General features: G+C 45.3%; 1 protein-coding gene across 1 annotated transcript in view; it reads right to left on the bottom strand.

The window, feature by feature from the left end:
- Positions 1-9,618, bottom strand: part of LOC121581185 (isthmin-1) — a 36,247-nt gene extending 26,629 nt beyond the window's left edge. The window contains exon 1 of the mRNA XM_041896670.2: positions 8,387-9,618. Within this exon, the coding sequence (XP_041752604.1) occupies positions 8,387-8,527 (141 nt within the window). The 5' untranslated portion in view covers positions 8,528-9,618. The remainder of the gene's footprint in view (positions 1-8,386) is intronic.
- Between the last annotated feature and the right edge of the window lie 15,708 nt (positions 9,619-25,326).

Genomic DNA, 25,326 nt, shown 5'->3' with positions numbered 1-25,326 from the left:
CTTTTTGCATCCTTAATGGATTTGCGGAGCTCGTACCTGCTTGCCTTGTATGCGTTGCGTGCCACCGAGTCATCAGTGTTCGTTCTGCTGACATTGAATGCTGCAGTACGGGCTCTCAGCATTGTACGGATGTCTCCGTTCATCCAGGGTTTTTGGTTGGGGTATGTCCGGATTGTTATTGTGGGGTACAACATCATCAACACATCTCCTAATGAAGCCTGTGACTGACGATGTATATTCCTCAATGTTGATGGATGAGTGCTGGGTGGATGAATCTTTGAACATATACCAATCACTATTCTTTAAACAGTCCTGCAGCATTGAGTCTGCCCTCTCTGTCCAGCGCCTCACTATTCCCTGTGTTGGTGGCTCCCTCTTGAGTTGCTGCTTGTAGGTGGGGTGTAGGAAGAGAGAGACGTGATCTAATTGGCCGAATTGGGGGCGGGGGATGGCTTTGTACGCGTCATGGATGTTTGTGTATACATGGTCAAGCACGCTGGATCCTCTTGTGGGGCAGGATACATGTTGGTGATATTTTGGGAAATATTGTTTTAGACGGGCTTGGTTAAAGAAACCCGTGACAATAAAGACCGCTTCCGGGTGAAAGGATTCTTGCTGGCTAATGATCTTTTACAGTTCGCTGAGTGCCGCCTTGATGTTAGCTTGTGGCAGTATGTACACAGCTGTGATAATATCATATGTGAATTCCCTCGGCATATAGCGGGGTTGGCATTTTAGCATCAGAAAGTCCAGGTCGGGTGAACAGGAGCTTGAGATGTTTTCAACTTCTGTACACCAGGAATTGTCTACGAGGAACATACCGCTCCTCCTGACTCTTACCAGAAGCCGCGGTTCGATCCATTTTGTATAAACCGTCTTGTTGAATAGCAGAGTTGAGTGTATTGTCCGTAAGCCAAGTCTCAGTTAAAAAACGAAGACACAGCATTCCCTGATGTCCCATGTGTGATGTTCTGTTCATCTCCATAGTTTACACCATCAATTCTTTCCACTTACTTTCACACGTCCCAAATCAACCATGTAGGAAGGACACCTTTCCTAGGCTCACCCCTAACCCACCCAACCGCCAGGCATAAATCAGTCCTGGGTTACAACCATTTATTAGAAATCCTTCAAATCCTTTGAGTATTTGAAGTAACATGTGGGTGGGACTTTGGGGACTATTCTATTGAATCCCATTGCAACGGGTAAGGTCAATAAAGCACAGCTAAAGTATTTGAAATGATTTCAAGTAGTATTGAACCCATGTCTGGCACGAATCCCCATTTATCATAGTTGTTGTGTAGCAGGGCAGTGAGTGACAAGGGTATTTCAGTGGCATGCTATAAATACATCAAACAGAGCTGAGGGAGGGAGAGAAAGAGAGAGGAGGGGGGCAATGCTGCTTAATGTAACACGCCCTGTTGAATCTAGACCCCTCTTAACCCTGAGGTTGGATTCTGGGCTGCGTCCCAAATAGCATCGTATTCCATGTATAGTGTACTACTGGCTGCTACAGACGTCTAACCCTCTGTCCTGTCCTGTCCTCTACTGAAGAGTTAAACCAGCCTTCTGGCTGCTACAGACGTCTAACCCTCTGTCCTGTCCTGTCCTCTACTGAAGAGTTAAACCAGCCTTCTGGCTGCTACAGACGTCTAACTCTCTGTCCTGTCCTGTCCTCTACTGAAGAGTTAAACCAGCCTTCTGGCTGCTACAGACGTCTAACCCTCTGTCCTGTCCTGTCCTCTACTGAAGAGTTAAACCAGCCTTCTGGCTGCTACAGACGTCTAACCCTCTGTCCTGTCCTGTCCTCTACTGAAGAGTTAAACCAGCCTTCTGGCTGCTACAGACGTCTAACCCTCTGTCCTGTCCTGTCCTCTACTGAAGAGTTAAACCAGCCTTCTGGCTGTTACAGACGTCTAACCCTCTGTCCTGTCCTGTCCTCTACTGAAGAGTTAAACCAGCCTTCTGGCTGCTACAGACGTCTAACCCTCTGTCCTGTCCTGTCCTCTACTGAAGAGTTAAACCAGCCTTCTGGCTGCTACAGACGTCTAACCCTCTGTCCTGTCCTGTCCTCTACTGGGGCCCTTTTAGATGTGCTGCTAAAACCATAGAATTAGAATGACTGATTTTAGAATTAGAATGGATCTAATTCTAATTCTAGAACAGGGCCAAGTCCTTCGGGGGATATCAGTTCAAGTGATTCTGGTGGTGGTGAGTCCTACTAGGACAAATATGGCTAGGTTATTAATAATACTGACCTGGTTAAAACCTCACCAACATAACAGGTGGATGCAAGGGTCTGCCTGAACAAACAGACACATTTCAGTCTTCAGAGGGGATCAAATATGACAGGTTTTGAGTAAAAAGAGGGAGACAAAAGAGGTGTTTTCTTTTGGCTGTAAAGCTGCTGTGCAACGGTGGTTTAAAATAAAGGCAACAACAGTGTGGTGCAAGTGTGGGAGAGAGAGAGTTCCAACAGAAGTGCTCCAACTGAAGGGTTCCAACTGAAGGGTTCCAACAGAAGTGCTCCAACAGAAGGGCTCCAACTGAAGGGTTCCAACTGAAGGGTTCCATCTGAAGGGTTCTATCTGAAGGGTTCCATCTGAAGGGTTCCAACTGAAGAGCTCCAACTGAAGGGATCCATCTGAAGGGTTCTATCTGAAGGGTTCCATCTGAAGGGTTCCATCTGAATGGTTCTATCTGAAGGGTTCCAACTGAAGAGCTCCAACTGAAGGGATCCATCTGAAGGGTTCTATCTGAAGGGTTCCATCTGAAGGGTTCCATCTGAATGGTTCTATCTGAAGGGTTCCAACTGAAGAGCTCCAACTGAAGGGATCCATCTGAAGGGTTCTATCTGAAGGGTTCCATCTGAAGGGTTCCAACTGAAGGGTTCTATCTGAAGGGTTCTATCTGAAGGGTTCCATCTGAAGGGTTCCATCTGAAGGGTTCCATCTGAAGGGTTCCATCTGAAGGGTTCTATCTGAAGGGTTCCATCTGAAGGGTTCCAACTGAAGAGCTCCAACTGAAGGGTTCCATCTGAAGGGTTCTATCTGAAGGGTTCCATCTGAAGGGTTCTATCTGAAGGGTTCCAACTGAAGGGTTCCATCTGAAGGGTTCTATCTGAAGGGTTCCATCTGAAGGGTTCCAACTGAAGAGCTCCAACTGAAGGGTTCCATCTGAAGGGTTCCATCTGAAGGGTTCCAACTGAAGGGTTCCATCTGAAGGGTTCCATCTGAAGGGTTCTATCTGAAGGGTTCCATCTGAAGGGTTCCATCTGAAGGGTTCCATCTGAAGGGTTCTATCTGAAGGGTTCCATCTGAAGGGTTCTATCTGAAGGGTTCTATCTTAAGGGTTCCATCTGAAGGGTTCTATCTGAAGGGTTCCATCTGAAGGGTTCCATCTGAAGGGTTCCAACTGAAGAGCTCCAACTGAAGGGTTCTATCTGAAGGGTTCTATCTGAAGGGTTCCGTCTGAAGGGTTCTATCTGAAGGGTTCCATCTGAACGGTTCTATCTGAAGGGTTCTATCTGAAGGGTTCCATCTGAAGGGTTCCATCTGAAGGGTTCTATCTGAAGGGTTCTATCTGAAGGGTTCCATCTGAAGGGTTCCAACTGAAGGGTTCTATCTGAAGGGTTCTATCTGAAGGGTTCTATCTGAAGGGTTCTATCTGAAGGGTTCTATCTGAAGGGTTCCAACTGAAGGGTTCTATCTGAAGGGTTCTATCTGAAGGGTTCTATCTGAAGGGTTCCAACTGAAGGGTTCTATCTGAAGGGTTCTATCTGAAGGGTTCTATCTGAAGGGTTCTATCTGAAGGGTTCCATCTGAAGGGCTTACCAAGAAGACAGTGAATGTTTCTGAGTGGCTGAGTTACAGTTTTGACTTAAATCTACTTGGTAAGACCTGAAAATGGCTGTCTAACAATAATCAACAACAAATTTGGCAGAACTTGAAGAATTTTGAAATGAATAATGGGAAAATGTTGCACAATCCAGGTGCGGAAAGCTCTTAGAGACTCAAAGCTGTAATCACTGCCAAAAGTGCTTCTACAAAGTATTGACTCAGGGGTGTGAATACTTATGTAAATGAGATATTTCTGTATTTAATTTTCAATATATTTGCTAAAATCTCTAAAAACATGTTTTCACTTTGTCATTATCGGGTATTATGTGTAGAAGGTGAGAAGAAAAAAAGTATATTTAATCCATTTAGAATTCAGTCTATAACACAACAAAATGTGGTATAAGTCAAGGGATTTAAATACTTTCTGAAGGGCACTATAAAGGGCCTCATACTTTCTGAAGGGCACTATAAAGGGCCTCATACTTTCTGAAGGGCACTATAAAGGGCCTCATACTTTCTGAAGGGCACTATAAAGGGCCTCATACTTTCTGAAGGGCACTATAAAGGGCCTCATACTTTCTGAAGGGCACTATAAAGGGCCTCATACTTTCTGAAGGGCACTATAAAGGGCCTCATACTTTCTGAAGGGCAATATAAAGGGCCTCATACTTTCTGAAGGGCACTATAAAGGGCCTCATACTTTCTGAAGGGCACTATAAAGGGCCTCATACTTTCTGAAGGGCACTATAAAGGGCCTCATACTTTCTGAAGGGCACTATAAAGGGCCTCATACTTTCTGAAGGGCACTCTAAAGGGCCTCATTGCCAAAATCCCGAGGTATCCCTTTAAATGGTTCTATGCAGTTTTAAAAAATGTTTATTTCTAGTGATGCGCGAGTTGACTCATAGTGGGGTTGAATAAAGAGAAAACGATACCTTTAAAAAAAATCCATAAAATGTATAATTCTTGTGCAATTTACATCTACATTTAGGTTTTTCTTTCATTATTTTTAGGCTATCTGACGTTAGCGCGTAAGCCTGAGCTTCAGGGCCTAACTCTACACACGCCAACCGCCAAATGCTTTCGGGAACGGGCAGAAAAGGTTCACCTCGATCCACTAAAAGGCAAAAAGGACAATGTCCGAGTTTAATTCAATAAGAGAAAAGCTGCAACATGGAGAGTTGAAGATAAACAGAAGGGAGGGGGGCCAGAAAAGTCATGTTTGGGAAAGATTTGTTGAAGTGGTAAAAGAGGATGATAGCAGTGCCGGCTGTGTTATTTGTGATGATTGTGAGGCGCTATAGAAATTGGACAGTCACAAGACGGGGACTTCAAATAGGCCTATGGCACATCGAGAGAACTGTAGCCTACTGTTCAGATGGGTTAAATGGAAACTGAAATCTGGAGACTGACTGTAGGTCTATAACCTCTCACAAAGCATTAATATTAACTCCTGCAGAATTAAGAATTTCTTGCGGTAAAATTATACACCAAATGTAGGCAATTATTATAACAACATATTTCTTTCAGCATCTTGACAGAATGCAAATGTGCAGTTAGCACCTCTACAGACAGTATCTATCTTTACCAGCATCATAAAAGCTGATAGTACCAGATAAAATATGCATCAGAGCCGAACTGGAATCTTATCAGAAACATGTTGGGTCGTTTTCACAGCTTTCTATTTCCTTACAACCGGACAAACTGATGTCATTTGGCAAATTTGGTGAATGCAGATGATTCTGAAGCTCAGAAAATGAGTTGGCTTTGTGGGAAGAGTCTGACTTTCGGGAAATGGCAGGTAAAGACAAGTAGGTCTACACTGAATTTAGATCACCGACGACAACGAGACAGCCTATAGGGAGGAGGTCAGAGACCTGGCCGTGTGGTGCCAGGATAACAACCTCTCCCTCAATGTGAGCAAGACAAAGGAGATGATTGTGGACTACAGGATAAGGAGGACCGAGCACGCCCCCATTCTCATCGACGGGGCTGTAGTGGAGCAGGTTGAGAGCTTCAAGTTCCTTGGTGTCCACATCACCAATGAACTATCATGGTCCAAACACACCAAGACAGTCGGGAAGAGGGCACGACAAAGCCTATTCCCCCTCAGGAGACTGAAAAGATTTGGCATGGGTCCCCAGATCCTCAAAAAGTTCTACAGCTGCACCATCGAGAGCATCCTGACTGGTTGCATCACCGCCAGGTATGGCAACTGCTCGGCCTCCGACCGCAAGGCACTACAGAGGGTAATGCGTACAGCCCAGAACATCACTTGGGTCAAGCTTCCTGCCATCCAGTACCTCTAAACCAGGCGGTGTCAGAGGAAGGCCCTAAAAATTGTCAAAGACTCCAGCCACCCTAGTCATAGACTGTTCTCTCTGCTACCGCACGGCAAGCAGTACCGGAGCACCAAGTCTAGGTCCAAAAGGCTTCTTAACAGCTTCTACCCCCAACCCATAAGACTCCTGAACAGCTAATCAAATGGATACCCGTAGTATTTGCATTTTTTATTTAATTTAACTAGGCAAGTCAGTTAAGAACAAATTATTATTTACAATGACGGCCTACACCGGCCAAACCCGGACGACGCTGGTCCAATTGTGCGCCGCCCTATGGGACTCCCAATCACGGCCGGTTGTGATACAGCCTGGAATCGAACCAGGGGGTCTGTAGTGACGCCTCAAGCACTGAGATGCAGTGCCTTAGACCGCTGCGCCACTCGGGAACCCCCACATTGTTCCCCCCCCACCCCCTCTTTTTACGCTGCTGCTACTGTTATTTTACTGCTGCTCTTTAATTATTTGTTACTTTTCTATTTTTTTTTTTTTTTTTTTACTTATCCATTTTTTACTTAACACTTATTTTTCTTAAAACTGCATTGTTGGTTAAGTTATTGTAAGTAAACATTTCACTGTAAGGTCTGTACATGTTGTATTCGGTGCATGTGACAAATACCATTTAATTTAAAACGCCAAACACCTATTTAGACCCAATCATCATCACTTCAAAGGAAGTTACTAAATATAGTCCAGTTTGTAACATTCTTTATGAAATGGGCTTTTCAATTATGTGAGCTTTGAAATGATCGATGTATGTTCATTTTAAAATGGTTAAAATTCATGAACATTTGTATGATGGTAGTATGATAAACTAAAGAAAATATACATTATCGTCAACATTTTTGACATTTTTATGTTTACTTTTTAAAAACACTAACATTAATGGACCAAAATACCAACAAATCTCAAAATGTATAAGTAGATGGATAAATGCCATTTCAGCCTGTGGTGCCTGACCTCAACTCCTACGTGGTTAAAGTGCCCCGGGGACATATTGGAGTGGCAGCCAGTCTTAAACCTTTAATGGTTGAGCATTTTCTGGTCTGTTTTGCCCTGTAGTCTCTGCCAGTTTGGAAGTATTTTGTTAAGGCCTCTATAAGTGAAAGTGATATAAAACACCAGATATTCATTAATATGCTGTAATGTGTAAACACTTTACCTAGCTTGTGGTCCTCTGTAGCTCAGCTGGTAGAGCATGGCGCTTGTAACGCCAGGGTAGTGTGTTCGATCCCCGGGACCACCCATACGTAAAAATGTATGCACACATGACTGTAAGTCGCTTTGGATAAAAGCGTCTGCTAAATGGCATATTATATTATTATAATACCTTGTAATTACAGTAAAAAACTATGAAATACAAACCCCTCCCCTCAATGAATGTAATTCATCCATTCATTCATTAATTCCAATTACAGTAGCATTATCTTTTTTTACAGTAAAGTAAAGTCAACTTTATGGTATTTTACTGTGTGTCATTACGCGGTACTTGCTTTGATACGTATATATATATATATATATATATATATATATATATATATATATATATATATATATATATTACAGTTGGTGTACTGTAATATTAAATTCAGAATATTACTTGCCTGTAAATTACTGTCAAATTCATGGTAACCCCTTTACAGTGTAGTCATTTAATCTAACAGTGCAGTCATTACCCCTTTACAGTGCAATCATTACCCCTTTTACAGTGTAATCATTACCCCTTTCACAGTGCAATCATTACCCCTTTCACAGTGCAATCATTACCCCTTTACAGTGCAATCATTACCCCTTTCACAGTGCAATCATTACCCCTTTCACAGTGCAATCATTACCCCTTTCACAGTGCAATCATTACCCCTTTTACAGTGCAATCATTACCCCTTTCACAGTGCAATCATTACCCCTTTCACAGTGCAATCATTACCCCTTTACAGTGCAATCATTACCCCTTTCACAGTGCAATCATTACCCCTTTCACAGTGCAATCATTACCCCTTTCACAGTGCAATCATTACCCCTTTACAGTTTAGTCAAAGAGCCCCTGCAACTGATGCTGGGGTCTTATCAACCCCCGCAGTATAGTATAGAAGTGACAGGCTTATTCCCCTTTCTGAGCCCTAACCCCAAACGCAATAGCCCAAAGAGCCCCTTACATTTATACTACAGTTTCCGACAGAATGGATTAGAATAGGAAATAGCACTCACCTCCCCGAGCACTGTATCCTGCTGATCCTGGCTCAGAGTTAAATTCCCTTGGTGCAGCGGGCTGCTCCGTAACACCGTGATATGTAAGGTAAGAAGTAGAAGTCCCAAAAGCAACAAGAGTTCTGCCGCTAATCGAACCATCCTTTTCACCTGACCGGTCTTCGGTCCCTGCGGTGTGGCAGGGGGTCCTCCGCCAGCTCCTCCCGCTGCAGACACTCCCAGCTCCGGATCCGCTGCGGGCGAGGAGCCGCAACACCACTTCGGAGCCACTTCTGGATTCAGAATTACAATTTTAAGGGAAAAAGGAGGAATCAAGAAAACAAATCGGTCAAAGTGTAAAGTTTGGCACGGTGTGGTTATGTTAGGTTGATGTAGTTTATTTTGAATGACATCAGATCAGCCTAGGTAGAGCGCGGTCTTCAAAGTGGAACAGAAAGTGGGTTCGGATTCGATGTGTAAAAAGGATCCAAGTTAAAGGTCCATTCAGCGAGGTTCCGGTTTCCTTTGGTATCCCAGTGAATGATATGCTCCTTCTATGTTGGAGTGGATCTCCAAAGTTATTTCTCCAAATGCTGTCAGGGCGACTGTGTAAAACTGTCCACGGGTAAAGTAATGAAATAACCACGGAACTCTTTTTTTTTTTTTTTGCGCCCGACGTATACTATGTTAAAAGCATGTAGGCTATCGCATGTTGCACTCCAGGTAGATTATTATATCAAGAGACTTGCAGCCCAGTTCCAGCCCCGTGTTTCCCGCACCGCATTCTCCACTGTTTACCCGAATTATACCTTTTCCTCGCCTTACAATCAAACCGTCTCGTTCTCTTCTCTCTCATCTGTGGTACGCAGAACTCCTTGGTTTGGATGTTTTGGAAACATTCTCCCTCCCGCCCATTATCTGGGCTATCCTCTATCCAAAAACTTCATATTGAATTCGCGCAGGGGGATGAACGAGCTGGTGTGGCTACCTTTCGCACACCATCCAACCACCAAAAAAAAGTGGATCCCAGAAAAACTCTACTAGTTTGAGGAGTTCTCCATGTCAAGCACAACCATTATCCATCCAGTCGAAAATCCATGACATGCTGCTGGCTATTCTCCGCAGTATAAAACCAGTAGCTTTCCGATCCAAGTTCCAAGTGCGTCCCCGCAAGCCTCACCTTGTCCAAAAAGTGTAAACCAAACCGCGGTCAGTCCACATTATATACACGCTGTTTTTCTCTCTCAGCGCGTCCGTGTAGGCGAAAGTGTTTTTATACGCCCCTCTTCTGGTTTGCTGTCAAGCCCCCCTCCTCCCACCACTCTTAATTAACCCTTTCTATCGTTTCAGCGCCGGTGACACTGGAGGGACGGTGACACGGGAGGGTCGGTGGCAATGTGAGGGACGGGTGGCAATGCAAGTCACCAGGGCGCGAATCACCAAGCAAACCACAGTCAACCCAATGGCCACTCTATAGCCTCGGCATCTGGACATGTGGCTCGATGTGTTTGCATGATCTGAACATACTGACTTCAAAAGTGAAGATATTACAAATTATACATAATACATTGAAGCTATTAGGCTACATTAGCTAAATGAATTATGTCGCCAGCCTTCAAATATGAAACAAAAACATAACCAAAGAGTGACCAGGGCTGCTAGGCTACAGTAGTTGACTCACCGACTCTGCTACTGCTAGTCTACAGTAGGTAACCGAGTATTTGTATTTATTAGGGATCCCCATTAGATGCTGCCAAGGCAGCAGCTACTCTTCCTGGGGTCCAACCACATTAAAGCGCTTACATTACATATAAAACAAAATATAAAACAGTACATTATTTAACATTATTACACCACTACATATCTACAATACAAAATGTACAATACCACCATACAAAAAATATTGTAACGACCCTGGGTTTATTAGCACGGATATGGACTCTGCCACGGGAGCATGCTTTTGGGGAACAATCGATGGCGAACATGGACTTCGGGCCAGAAGGTTGAGGGTTCGAGACCTGCTCCCTGCCTGTTTCATTACAATATTACAATGTATGCGTGTGTATGTACCTGTGTGTGTGTCTCTTCACAGTCCCCGCTTGCATCAGTTACCTGACGTGGAATAGAGTTCCATGTAGTCATGGCTCTATGTAGTACTGTGCGCCTTCCATAGTCTGTTCTGGACTTGCGGATTGTGAAGAGACCTCTGGTGGCATGTCTTGTGGGGTATGCATGGGTGTCTGAGCTGTGTGCTAGTAGTTTAAACAGACAGCTCGGTACATTCAGCTTGTCAACACTTCTTACCAAAACAAGTAGTGATGAAGTCAATCTCTCCTCCACTTTGAGCCATGAGAGATTGATATCGGACCCTTTTTTTTTTCAATTTTCGCCTCAAATGACATACCCAAATCTAACTGCCTGTAGCTCAGGACCTGAAGCAAGGATATGCATGTTCTTGATACAATTTGAAAGGAAACACTTTGACGTTTGTGGAAATGTGAAATGAATGTAGGAGAACATAACACATTAGATCTGGTAAAAGATAATACAAACAAAATAAACATGCGTTTTCTGTTTATTTTTTTGTTCCATCATCTTTGAAATGCCAGAGAAAGGCCACAACTTAATATTGTAGTTTAGGCGCAATTTAGATTTGGCCACTAGATAGCAGCAGTGTGTGTGCAACGTTTCAGATTGATCCAGTGAAGCGTTGCAATACTGGACTATTTTGTATCAAGTCTGCCCAAATGTGCCGAATTGGTCAATTGATACATTTTCAAGTACATAACTATAGAGAACATACAAAAATGCTATGGTAATACAAAATGTAAGTTTACACACTCCCAGGAATGTCATACATGATGGCTCCCAGGATGGATCATTAGCTTATACACTAACTTTCACACATCTAGATGGCCGGGCGGGGTGGGGGTGGAGCCAGAGACATCAGGGTTTCACACTGTAGAACCCAGTTCCTACATTTGAATATAAAAATGGATTTTATCAAACAAAACTATGCTACATTTTATCTCTGGGACCCTCAGGATGACAAATCAGAGCAAGATTATTGAATGTAAGTACATTATTAACCTTCAGAGGTGAATGTATCAAATCAGTTGCCGTGACAAGTTTTTTGTTGTTGTGCACTCTCCTCAAACAATAGCATGGTATTTTCTCACTGTAATAGCTGGTGTAAATTGGACAGTGCAGTTAGATGAACAATAATTTATGCTTTCTGTCCATATATGAAATGTCTCTGTCCTGGAAAGTTTGCTGTTACTTACAACAGTCATGCTAATCACATTAGCGCACGTTAGCTCAACCATCCCATATATACGGGACAATGATCCCGTAGAGGTTAATGTTAGCTCTCCGTGTACTTTTAAGGGCCAGTCGTGCTGCCCTGTTCTGAGCCAACTGCAATTTTCCTAAGTCCCTCTTTGTGGCACCTGACCACACGACTGAACAGTAGTCCAGGTGCGACAAAACTAGGGCCTGTAGGACCTGCCTTGTTGATAGTGTTGTTAAGAATGCAGAGTAGCGCTTTATTATTGTCACGCCCTGACTCTGGGGACTCTTATTTGTTGAGTCAGGGTGTGATTTTCTATGTGGTGTAGATCTACGTTTATAGTCTAGTAATTGTATTTCTACAGCCCCTTAACCAACAATGCATTATTTTTTTTATAAAAAAGTAAAATAAAACAACAACAACAAAAAAGTGTTGAGAAAATTAGAGCAGAAGTCAAATAAAATAACAGTAGGGAGGCTATATATGCAGGGGGGTACCGGTGCAGAGTCAATGTGCGGGGGCACCGGCTAGTTGAGGTAGTTGAGGTAATATGTACATGTGGGTAGAGTTAAAGTGACTATGCATAAATGATTAACAGAGTAGCAGCAGCGTAAAAAGATGGGGTGGGGGTGGGGGGGGCAGTGCAAATAGTCCAGGTAGCCATGATTAGCACCTCAGGGGACTTATGACTTGGGGGTAGAAGCTGTTGAGAAGCCTTTTCGACCTAGACTTGATGCTCCGGTACTGCTTGCCGTGCGGTAGCAGAGAGAACAGTCTATGACTAGGGTGGCTGGAGTCCTTGACAATTTTTAGGGCCTTCCTCTGACACCGACTGGTATAAAGGTCCTGGATGGCAGGAAGCTTGGCCCAAGTGATGTACTAGGACGTACGCTCTACCCTCTGTAGTGCCTTGCGGTCGGAGGCCGAGCAGTTGCCATACCAGGCGGTGATGCAACCAGTCAGGATGCTCTCGATGGTGCAGCTGTAGAACTTTTTGAGGATCTGAGGACCCATACCAAATCTTTTCAGTCTCCTGAAGGGGTATAGGCTTTGTCGTGCCCTCTTCCCGACTGTCTTGGTGTGTTTGGACCATGATAGTTTGTTGGTGATGTGGACACCAAGGAACTTGGAGCTCTCAACCTGTTCCACTACAGCCCCGTCGATGAGAATGGGGGCGTGCTCAGTCCTCTTTTTTTTCCTGTAGTCCAAAATCATCTCCTTTGTCTTGGTCACGTTGAGGGAGAGGTTGTTATCCTGGCACCACACGGCCAGGTCTCTGACCTCCTCCCTATAGGCTGTCTCATCGTTGTCGGTGATCAGGCCTACCACTGTTGTGTCATCGGCAAACTTAATGATGGTGTTGGAGTCATGCCTGGGCATGCAGTCATGGGTGAACAGGGAGTACAGGAGGGGACTGAGCACGCACCCCTGAGGGGCCCCCGTGTTAAGGATCAGCGTGGCATATGTGTTGTTACCTATCCTTACCACCTGGGGCGGCCCGTCAGGAAGTCCAGGATCCAGTTGCAGAGGGAGGTGTTTAGTCCCAGGATCCTTAGCTTAGTGATGAGCTTTGAGGGCACTATGATGTTGAACGCTGAGCTGTAGTCAATGAATAGCATTCTCACGTAGGTGTTCCTCTTGTCCAGGTGGGAAAGGGCAGTGTGGAGTGCAATAGAGATTGCATCATCTGTGGATCTGTTGGGGTGGTATGCAAATTGGAGTGGGTCTAGGGTTTCTGGGATAATGGTGTTGATGTGAGCCATGACCAGCCTTTCAAAGCACTTCATGGCTACAGACGTCAGTGCTACGGGTCGGTAGTCATTTAGGCAGGTTATCTTAGTGTCCTTGGGCACGGGGACTATGGTGGTCTGCTTGAAACATGTTGGTATTACAGACTCAGTCAGGGACATGTTGAAAATGTCAGTGAAGACACTTGCCACATGGTCAGCACATGCTCGGAGTACACGTCCTGGTAATCCGTCTGGCCCTGCGGCCTTGTGAACGTTGACCTGCTTAAAAGTCTTACTCACATCGGCTACGGAGAGCGTGATCACATAGTCATCCGGAACAGCTGGTGCTCTCATGCATGCTTCAGTGTTGCTTGCCTCGAAGCGAGCATAGAAGTGGTTTAGCTCATCTGGTAGGTTTGTGTCACTGGGCAGCTTGCGGCTGTGCTTCCCTTTGTAGTCTGTAATACACTGCTCAAAAAAATAAAGGGAACACTTAAACAACACAATGTAACTCCATGTCAATCACACTTCTGTGAAATCAAACTGTCCACTTAGGAAGCAACACTGATTGACAATAAATTTCACATGCTGTTGTGCAAATGGAATAGACAACAGGTGGAAATTATAGGCAATTAGCAAGACACCCCCAATAAAGGACTGGTTTTGCAGGTGGTAACCACAGACCAATTCTCAGTTCCTATGCTTCCTGGCTGATGTTTTGGTCACTTTTGAATGCTGGCTGTGCTTTCACTCTAGTGGTAGCATGAGACGGAGTCTACAACCCACACAAGTGGCTCAGGTAGTGCAGCTCATCCAGGATGGCACATCAATGCGAGCTGTGGCAAGAAGGTTTGCTGTGTCTGTCAGCGTAGTGTCCAGAGCATGGAGGCGCTACCAGGAGACAGACGAGGTCATCAGGAGACGTGGAGGAGGCCGTAGGAGGGCAACAACCCAGCAGCAGGACTGCTACCTCCGCCTTTGTGCAAGGAGGAGCAGGAGGAGCACTGCCAGAGCCCTGCAAAATGACCTCCAGCAGGCCACAAATGTGCATGTGTCTGCTCAAACAGTCAGAAACAGACTCGATGAGGGTGGTATGAGGGCCTGACGTCCACAGGTGGGGGTTGTGCTTACAGCCCAACACCGTGCAGGATGTTTGGCATTTGCCAGAGAACACCAAGATTGGCAAATTCTCCACTGGCGCCCTGTGCTCTTCACAGATGAAAGCAGGTTCACACTGAGCACATGTGACAGACGTGACAGAGTCTGGAGACGCCGTGGAGAATGTTCTGCTGCCTGCAACATCCTCCAGCATGACCGGTTTGGCGGTGGGTCAGTCATGGTGTGGGGTGGCATTTCTTTGGGGGGGGCCGCACAGCCCTCCATGTGCTCGCCAGAGGTAGCCTGACTACCATTAGGTACCGAGATGAGATCCTCAGACCCCTTGTGAGACCATATGCTGGTGCGGTTGGCCCTGGGTTCCTCCTAATGCAAGACAATGCTAGACCTCATGTGGCTGGAGTGTGTCAGCAGTTCCTGCAAGAGGAAGGCATTGATGCTATGGACTGGCCCGCCCGTTCCCCAGACCTGAATCCAATTGAGCACATCTGGGACATCATGTCTCGCTCCGTCCACCAACGCCACGTTGCACCACAGACTGTCCAGGAGTTGGCGGATGCTTTAGTCCAGGTCTGGGAAGAGATCCCTCAGGAGACCATCCGCCACCTCATCAGGAGCATGCCCAGGCGTTGTAGGGAGGTCATACAGGCACGTGGAGGCCACACACACTACTGAGCCTCATTTTGACTTGTTTGAAGGACATTACATCAAAGTTGGATCAGCCTGTAGTGTGGTTTTCCACTTTAATTTTGAGGGTGACTCCAAATCCAGACCTCCATGGGTTGATCAATTTGATTTCCATTGATCATTTTTGTGTGATTTTGTTGTCAGTACATTCAACTATGTAAAGAAAAAAGTATTTAATAAGATTATTTCATTCATTCAGATCTAGGATGTGTTATTTTAGTGTTCCCTTTATTTTTTTGGGCAGTGTAGTTTTCAAGCCCTGCCACATCCGACGAGCGTCAGAGCCGGTGTAGTACGATTCAATCTTAGTCCTGTATTGACACTTTGCCTGTCTGATGGTTCGTTGGAGGGCATAGCGGGATTTCTAATAAGCGTCCGGGTTAGAGTCCCGCTCCTTGAAAGCGGCAGCTCTACCCTTTAGCTCAGTGCGGATGTTGCCTGTAATCCATGGCTTCTGGTTGGGGTATGTACGTACGGTCACTGTGGGGATGACGTCATCGATGCAATTATTGATGAAGCCAGTGACTGATATGGTGTACTCCTCAATGCTATCTGAAGAATCCCAGAACATGTTCCAGTCTGTGCTAGCAAAACAGTCCTGTAGCTTAGCATCTCAGTCATCTGACCACTTTTTTATTAACCGAATCACTGGTTCTTCCTGCTTTAGTTTTTGCTTATAAGCAGGAATCAGGAGGATAGAGTTATGGGCAGATTTGCCAAATGGAGGGCGAGGGAGAGCTCTGAATGTTTCTCTGTGTGTGGAGTAAAGGTGGTCTAGAGTTTTTTTTCCTCTGGTTGCATATTTAACATGCTGGTAGAAATGAGGTAGAACGGATTTAAGTTTCCCTGCATTAAAGTCCCCGGCCACTAGGAGCGCTGCCTCTGGATGAGCGGTTTCCTGTTTACTTATGGCCTTGTACAGCACATTGAGTGCAATCTTAATGCCAGCATTGGTTTGTGGCATTAAGATTGCCACATCAGTCATTTGTGTAAGTGCTGTGCTTGTTGAATGTCCTTCCCTATAAGCATGCTGAAAATCTGTTGTCAATTTGTTTACAGTAAAATATCATTGTATCTGGTCAAACACAATTTTTTCCAGAAGTTTACTAAGGGTTGGTAACAGGCTGATTGGTCGGCTATTTGAGCCAGTTAAAGGGGCTTTACTATTCTTGGCTAGCGGAATGACTTTTGCTTCCCTCCAGGCCTGAGGACACACACTTTCTAGTAGGCTTAAATTGAAAATATGGCAAATAGGAGTGGCAATGTCGTCCGCTATTATCCTCAGTAATTTTCCATCCAGTAATTTGTCAGACCCCGGTGGCTTGTCATTGTTGATAGACAACAATAATGTTTTCACCTCTTCCACACTCACTTCAAAATTACAATGCTTGTCTTGCATAATTTGGTCAGATATACTTGGATATGTAGTGTCAGCGTTTGTTGTTGGCATGTCATGCCTAAGTTTGCTTATCTTGCAAATGAAAAAGTCATTAAAGTAGTTAGCAATATCAGTGGGTTTTGTGATGAATGAGCCATCTGATTCAATGAATGATTGAGCCGAGTTTGCCTTTTTCCCCAAAATTTCATTTAAGGTGCTCCACAGCTTTTTACTATAATTCTTTATGTCATTTATTTTTGTTTCATACTATCGTTTATTTTTATTTTTATTTAATTTAGTCACATGATTTCTTAATTTGCAGTACGTTTGCCAATCGTTTGGGCTGCCAGACTTATTTGCCATTCCTTTTGCCTCATCCCTCTCAACCATACCATTTTTAAATTTCTCATTAATCCAAGGGGATATAACAGTTTTTACAGTCATTTTCTTAATGGGTGCGTGCTTATTAGTAACTGGAATAAGCAATTTCACAAATGTGTCAAGTGCAGCTTCTGGTTGCTCCTCATTACACACCACAGATCAGCAAATATTCTTTCCATCATCAAGATAAAAATCACTACAAAACTTATTGTATGACCTATTATACATTATGTTAGGTCCAGCCTTTGGAGCTTTGGTTTTCCTAGATATGGCTACTTTATTGTGATCATTACATCCTATGGATTTGGATACCACTTACATTTATATTTACATTTACGTCATTTAGCAGACGCTCTTATCCAGAGCAACTTAGAAATTGGTGCATTCACCTCATAGCCAGTGGGATAACCACTTTACAATATGTTTTTTTTATTTTTTTGGGGGGGGGCTGGGGTGGGGTAAGGGAGGTAGAAGGATTACTTTATCCTATCCCAGGTTTTCCTTAAAGAGGTGGGGTGTCAAGTGTCTCCGGAAGGTGGTGAGTGACTCCGCTGTCCTGGCGTCGTGAGGGAGCTTGTTCCACCATTGGGGTGCCAGAGCAGTGAACAGTTTTGACTGGGCTGAGTGGGAACTGTGCTTCCGCAGAGGTAGGGGGGCCAGCAGGCCAGAGGTGGATGAACGCAATGCCCTCGTTTGGGTGTAGAGACTGATCAGAGCCTCCGTAGGCAAGCACCATGGTCTTGTAGCAGATGCAGGCTTCAACTGGAAGCCAGTGGAGTGTGCGGAGGTGCGGGGTGACGTGAGAGAACCTGGGAAGGTTGAACACCAGACGGGCTGCGGCATTCTGGATGAGTTGTAAGGGTTTAATGGCACAGGCAGGGAGCCCAGCCAACAGCGAGTTGCAGTAATCCAGACGGGAGATGACAAGTGCCTGGATTGGGAGATGACAAGTGCCTGGATTAGGACCTGTGCCACTTCCTGTGTAAGGCAGGTTCGTACTCTCAGAATGTTGTAAAGCAAATTTCTGCAGCATTAGTAAAGATGTGATCAATACATGTTGATGATTTCATTCCTGTGCTATTTGTAACTACCCTGGTAGGTTGACTGACAACCTGAACCATGTTGCAGGCACTGGTTACAGTTTGACGTTTTTAATTGAGTGGGCAGCCTGATGAAAGCCAGTCAATATTTAAATCACCCAGAAAATATACCTCTCTGTTGATATCACATACATTATCAAGCATTTCACACATGTTATCCAGATACTGACTGTTAGCACTTAGTGGTCTATAGCAGCTTCCCACAAGAATGGACTTTACAGTGAGGGAAAAAAAGTATTTGATCCCCTGCTGATTTTGTACGTTTGCCCACTGACAAAGATATGATCAGTCTATAATTTTAATGGTAGGTTTATTTGAACACAATAACACAATAACAACAAAAAGATCAAGAAAAACACATGTCAAAAATGTTATAAATTGATTTGCATTTTAATGAGGGAAATAAGTATTTGACCCCCTCACAATCAAAAAGATGTCTGGCTCCCAGGTGTCTTTTATACAGGTAACTCTTAAAAGGGAGTGCTCCTAATCTCAGCTTGTTACCTGTATAAAAGGCACCTGTCCACAGAAGCAATCAATCAATCAGATTCCAAACTCTCCACCATGGCCAAGACCAAAGAGCTCTCCAAGGATGTCAGGGACAAGATTGTAGACCTACACAAGGCTGGAATGGGCTACAAGACCATCGCCAAGCAGCTTGGTGAGAAGGTGACAACAGTTGGTGCGATTATTCGAAAATGGAAGAAACACAAAATAACTGTCAATCTCCCTCGGCCTGGGGCTCCATGCAAGATCTCACCTCGTGGAGTTGCAATGATCATGAGAACGGTGAGGAATCAGCCCAGAACTACACGGGAGGATCTTGTCAATGATATCAAGGCAGCTGGGTCCATAGTCACCAAGAAAACAATTGGTAACACACTACGCCGTGAAGGACTGAAATCCTGCAGTGCCAGCAAGGTCCCCCTGCTCAAGAAAGCACATATACATGCCCGTCTGAAGTTTGCCAATGAACATCTGAATGATTCAGAGGAGAACTGGGTGAAAGTGTTGTGGTCAGATGAGACCAAAATCGAGCTCTTTGGCATCAACTCAACTCGCCGTGTTTGGAGGAGGAGGAATGCTGCCCATGACCCCAAGAACACCATCCCCACCGTCAAACATGGAGGTGGAAACATTATGCTTTGGGGGTGTTTTTCTGCTAAGGGGACAGGACAACTTCTCCGCATCAAAGGGACGATGGACGGGGCCATGTACCGTCAAATCTTGGGTGAGAACCTCCTTCCCTCTGCCAGGGCATTGAAAATGGGTCGTGGATGGGTATTCCAGCATGACAATGACCCAAAACACACGGCCAAGGCAACAAATGAGTGGCTCAAGAAGAAGCACATTAAGGTCCTGGAGCCAGTCTCCAGACCTTAATCCCATACAAAATCTGTGGAGGGAGCTGAAGGTTCGAGTTGCCAAATGTCAGCCTCAAAACCTTAATGACTTGGAGAAGATCTGCAAAGAGGAGTGGGACAAAATCCCTCCTGAGATGTGTGCAAACCTGGTGGCCAACTACAAGAAACGTCTGACTTCTGTGATTGTCAACAAGGGTTTTTCCACCAAGTACTAAGTCATGTTTTGCAGAGGGGTCAAATACTTATTTCCCTCATTAAAATGCAAATCAATTTATAACATTTCTGACATGCGTCTTTCTGGATTTTTTTGTTGTTATTCTGTCTCTCACTGTTCAAATATACCTACCATTAAAATTATAGACTGATCATGTCTTTGTCAGTGGGCAAACGTACAAAATCAGCAGGGGATCAAATACTTTTTTCCCTCACTGTAGGTGAGGCAGATGAACCTGTAGCCATATTACTTCAACAGTATTTAACATGAGATCCTCTCTAAGCTTTACAGGAATGTGGTTCTGAATTTAGACCGCAACACCGCCCCCGTTGGCATTTCTGTATTTTCGGTAGATGTTATAACCATGTATTGCTACCACTGTAAGTGTGTTTCAGAGATAATCAGAATATGAATGTCATTTGTTACAAGAAAGTTATTGACTTCATGAACCTTGTTTCTTAGGCTACATATGTTAATATGGGCTATTTTTAGCACTTTTCTGGGTTGCTTGAATGTTTTTAATGCTTTACTGGGAAGCTTATCAGAAGTAGACTTGCTCATGTTATTTATTTTGGAGCTGATAGTGCAAGGTGAGTTGCACAAAGTGGACTTCCTACTAGGGCACACCGCCTCAGTGCTAACAGTGACTCTGCTACTGCTAGCCTATAGTGGGTGACTGAATGACTCTGCTACTGCTAGCCTATAGTGGGTGACTGAATGACTCTGCTACTGCTAGCCTATAGTGGGGTGACTGAATGACTCTGCTACTGCTAGCCTATAGTGGGTGACTGAATGACTCTGCTACTGCTAGCCTATAGTGGGGTGACTGAATGACTCTGCTACTGCTAGCCTATAGTGGGGTGACTGAATGACTCTGCTACTGCTAGCCTATAGTGGGTGACTGAATGACTCTGCTACTGCTAGCCTATAGTGGGGTGACTGAATGACTCTGCTACTGCTAGCCTATAGTGGGTGACTGAATGACTCTGCTACTGCTAGCCTATAGTGGGGTGACTGAATGACTCTGCTACTGCTAGCCTATAGTGGGTGACTGAATGACTCTGCTACTGCTAGCCTATAGTGGGGTGACTGAATGACTCTGCTACTGCTAGCCTATAGTGGGTGACTGAATGACTCTGCTACTGCTAGCCTATAGTGGGGTGACTGAGTGACTCTGCTACTGCTAGCCTATAGTGGGTGACTGAATGACTCTGCTACTGCTAGCCTATAGTGAGTGACTGAATGACTCTGCTACTGCTAGCCTATAGTGGGGTGACTGAATGACTCTGCTACTGCTAGCCTATAGTGGGTGACTGAATGACTCTGCTAGTGCTAGCCTATAGTGGGGTGACTGAATGACTCTGCTAGTGCTAGCCTATAGTGGGTGACTGAATGACTCTGCTACTGCTAGCCTATAGTGAGTGACTGAATGACTCTGCTACTGCTAGCCTATAGTGAGTGACTGAATGACTCTGCTACTGCTAGCCTATAGTGGGTGACTGAATGACTCTGCTACTGCTAGCCTATAGTGGGTGACTGAATGACTCTGCTACTGCTAGCCTATAGTGGATGACTGAATGACTCTGCTACTGCTAGCCTATAGTGGGGTGACTGAATGACTCTGCTACTGCTAGCCTATAGTGGGTGACTGAATGACTCTGCTACTGCTAGCCTATAGTGGGTGACTGAATGACTCTGCTACTGCTAGCCTATAGTGGGTGACTGAATGACTCTGCTACTGCTAGCCTATAGTGGGGTGACTGAATGACTCTGCTACTGCTAGCCTATAGTGGGGTGACTGAATGACTCTGCTACTCCTAGCCTATAGTGGGGTGACTGAATGACTCTGCTACTGCTAGCCTATAGTGGAGTGACTGAATGACTCTGCTACTGCTAGCCTATAGTGGGTGACTGAATGACTCTGCTACTGCTAGCCTATAGTGGGTGACTGAATGACTCTGCTACTGCTAGCATATAGTGGGTGACTGAATGACTCTGCTACTGCTAGCCTATAGTGGGTGACTGAATGACTCTGCTACTGCTAGCCTATAGTGGGGTGACTGAATGACTCTGCTACTGCTAGCCTATAGTGGGTGACTGAATGACTCTGCTACTGCTAGCCTATAGTGAGTGACTGAATGACTCTGCTACTGCTAGCCTATAGTGAGTGACTGAATGACTCTGCTACTGCTAGCCTATAGTGGGTGACTGAATGACTCTGCTACTGCTACTCTATAGTGGGTGACTGAATGACTCTGCTACTGCTAGCCTATAGTGGGGTGACTGAATGACTCTGCTACTGCTAGCCTATAGTGGGGTGACTGAATGACTCTGCTACTGCTAGCCTATAGTGGGTGACTGAATGACTCTGCTACTGCTAGCATATAGTGGGGTGACTGAATGACTCTGCTACTGCTAGCCTATAGTGGGGTGACTGAATGACTCTGCTACTGCTAGCCTATAGTGGGGTGACTGAATGACTCTGCTACTGCTAGCCTATAGTGGGTGACTGAATGACTCTGCTACTGCTAGCCTATAGTGGGGTGACTGAATGACTCTGCTACTCCTAGCCTAGAGTGGGGTGACTGAATGACTCTGCTACTGCTAGCCTATAGTGGGTGACTGAATGACTCTGCTACTGCTAGCCTATAGTGGGGTGACTGAATGACTCTGCTACTGCTAGCCTATAGTGGGGTGACTGAATGACTCTGCTACTGCTAGCCTATAGTGGGGTGACTGAATGACTCTGCTACTGCTAGCCTATAGTGGGGTGACTGAATGACTCTGCTACTGCTAGCCTATAGTGGGTGACTGAATGACTCTGCTACTGCTAGCCTATAGTGGGGTTACTGAATGACTCTGCTACTGCTAGCCTATAGTGGGTGACTGAATGACTCTGCTACTGCTAGCCTATAGTGGGGTGACTGAATGACTCTGCTATTTGTCTATTTCCTGCTGATCTGCACACTATCATGAAAGGTGTGGCTGCTTTACACCTCAGCAAGACAAATGGTGTGTGAGAGACTGATCACCTTTTAAGCACTATGTTTGTTTATTGCCATCTTCAAAGGACCAGACCACTGTAGTGTCAGGTTGTGTGACCCTTTCAGTTCCCAATAGTACACTTCCCTAAAACAAATGGTCACTTTAACAGACCACGTGAAAGGGTGAGTTTATGTAGGCTTCCCAGGCATATTCTATTCTATTATATTCTCATGCTTCCATAATACAGTCTAGTCTATATAAATAGATTGTATTTCTATGGTCTAGTCCTTTTCTGTATCTCTCTGGATGGAAAGGTGGGCCCCAGATTATACACTGATTTAAAAGGCCAGTTTCCACCTCAGCCTCATCAAATATGGCCCACTAGATTCTGCCTCTCTCTATCCACCCTTTATAAATCCTTGCTTTAGCCATCTTGTTGTAATCTCTCTTTACTGGTATAGGCCCAGCTGTCTCAAACATGTAGCCTATAGCACCTCCATACAGCCTCCTGTCTCCTCTGCTGCTTCACCTATAGCACCTCCATACAACCTCCTGTCTCCTCTGCTGCTTCATATCCAAACTCTCCTTAAAGGAGAAAAGGAAAACATAGGAGAGATTTAAGTCATTTAGCAGACGCTCTTATCCAAAGTGACTTACAGGAGCAATTAGGGTTAAGTGCCTTGTTCGAGGGCACATCGACAGATTTTTTTACCTAGTCGGCTCAGGGATTAGAACCAGCGACCTTTCGGTTACTGGCACAATGCTCTTAACCACTAAGCTACCTGCCAGGGAGAGAGAGAGAGAGAGAGAGATAGAGCGAGAGAGAGAGAGAAAGAGAGCGAGAGAGAGAGAGAGAGAGAGAAAGAGAGAGCGAGAGAGAGAGACAGAGACAGAGAGAAAGAGAAAGAGAGAGAGAGAGAGAGAGAGAGAGAGAGAGCGAGAGAGAGAGACAGAGAGCGAGAGAAAGAGAGAGAGAGAGAGAGAGAGAGAGAGAGAGAGAGAGAGAGAGAGAGAGAGAGAGAGAGAGAGAGAGAGAGAGAGAGAGAGAGCAGGAGGGAGGGAGGGAGGGAGGGAAAGAGAGAGAGAGACAAAGAGAAAGAGAGAGAGAGCGAGAGAGAGAGAGAGAGAGAGAGAGAGCATGAGGGAGGGAGGGAAAGAGAGAGAGAGAGAGACAAAGAGAAAGAGAGAGCGAGAGAGAGAGACAGAGACAGAGAGAAAGAGAAAGAGAAAGAGAGAGAGAGAGAGAGAGAGAGAGAGAGAGAGAGAGAGAGAGAGAGAGAGAGAGAGAGAGAGAGAGAGAGAGAGAGAGAGAGAGAGAGCAGGAGGGAGGGAGGGAAAGAGAGAGAGACAAAGAGAAAGAGAGAGAGAGCGAGAGAGAGATAGAGAGAGAGAGAGAGAGAGAGAGAGAGCAGGAGGGAGGGAGGGAGGGAGGGAGGGAGGGAGGGAGGGAGAGAGAGAGAGAGCAGGAGGGAGGGAGGGAAAGAGAGAGAGAGACAAAGAGAAGAGAGAGAGAGAGAGAGAGAGAGAGAGAGAGAGAGAGAGAGAGAGAGAGAGAGAGAGAGAGAGAAAGAGAGCGAGAGAGAGAGCGAGAGAGAGAGAGAGAGCAGGAGGGAGGGAGGGAAAGAGAGAGACAAAGAGAAAGAGAGAGAGAGCGAGAGAGAGAGACAGAGACAGAGAGAAAGAGAGAGAGAGAGAGAGAGAGAGAGAGAGAGAGAGAGAGAGAGAGAGAGAGAGAGAGAGAGATACTGCCATTCCAATAAGTACAGCATGACCAGAGCTGAGGTTCAAAAGAGAAATACACACAGGTACAAATCAAATTTTATTTGTCACATACACGTGTTTAGCAGATGTTATAGTGGGTGTAGCGAAATGCTTGTGCTTCTAGCTCTGACAGTGCAGTAATATCTAACAAGTAATATCTAACAATTTCACAACATATACCCAATACACACAAAACTAGTGAGGAATGGGATTTTCTTAAAGTGGCCAGTGATTTCAATAGGCGGCAGCAGCCTCTAATGTGCTAGTGATGGCTATTTAACAGTCTGATGACCTTGAGATAGAAGCTGTTTTTCAGTCTCTCGGTCCCAGCTTTGATGCACCTTTACTTACCTTGCCTTCTGGATGATAGCGGGGTGAACAGGCAGTGGCTCGGGTGGTTGATGTCCTTGATGATATTTTTGGCCTTCCTGTGTCATCGGGTGCTGTATGTGTCTTGGAGGGCGGGTAGTTTGCCCCCGGTAATGCGTTCGGCAGACCGCACCACCCTCTGGAGAGCCCTGCGGTTGTGGGCGGTGCAGTTGCCGTACCAGGCGGTGATACAGCCCGACAGGATGCTCTCAATTGTGCATCTGTAAAAGTTTGTGAGGGTTTTAGGTGATAAGCCACATTTCTTCAGCCTTCTGAGGTTGAAGAGGCTCTGTTGCGCCTTCTTCACCACACTGTCTGCGTGGGTGGACCATTTCAGTTTGTCGGTGATGTGTACGCCAAGGAACTTGAAGCTTTCCACCTTCTCCACTGCGGTCCCGTCGATGTGGATAGGGGGGTGCACCCTCTGGTGTTTCCTGAAGTCCACGATCATCTCCTTTGTTTTGTTGATGTTGAGTGAGAGGTTATTTTCCTGGCCCCACGCTCCCAGAGCCCTCACCACCTCCCTCTAGACGGTCTCGTCATTGTTGGTAATCAAGCCTACTACTGTTGTGTCGTCTGCAAACTTG

This window comes from Coregonus clupeaformis, chromosome 1 (assembly GCF_020615455.1).
Source record: "Coregonus clupeaformis isolate EN_2021a chromosome 1, ASM2061545v1, whole genome shotgun sequence".
Taxonomy (NCBI): Eukaryota; Metazoa; Chordata; class Actinopteri; order Salmoniformes; family Salmonidae; genus Coregonus; species Coregonus clupeaformis.
The sequence above is the reverse complement of the archived record's forward strand: the minus strand, read 5'-3'. Positions and strand labels throughout refer to the sequence as shown.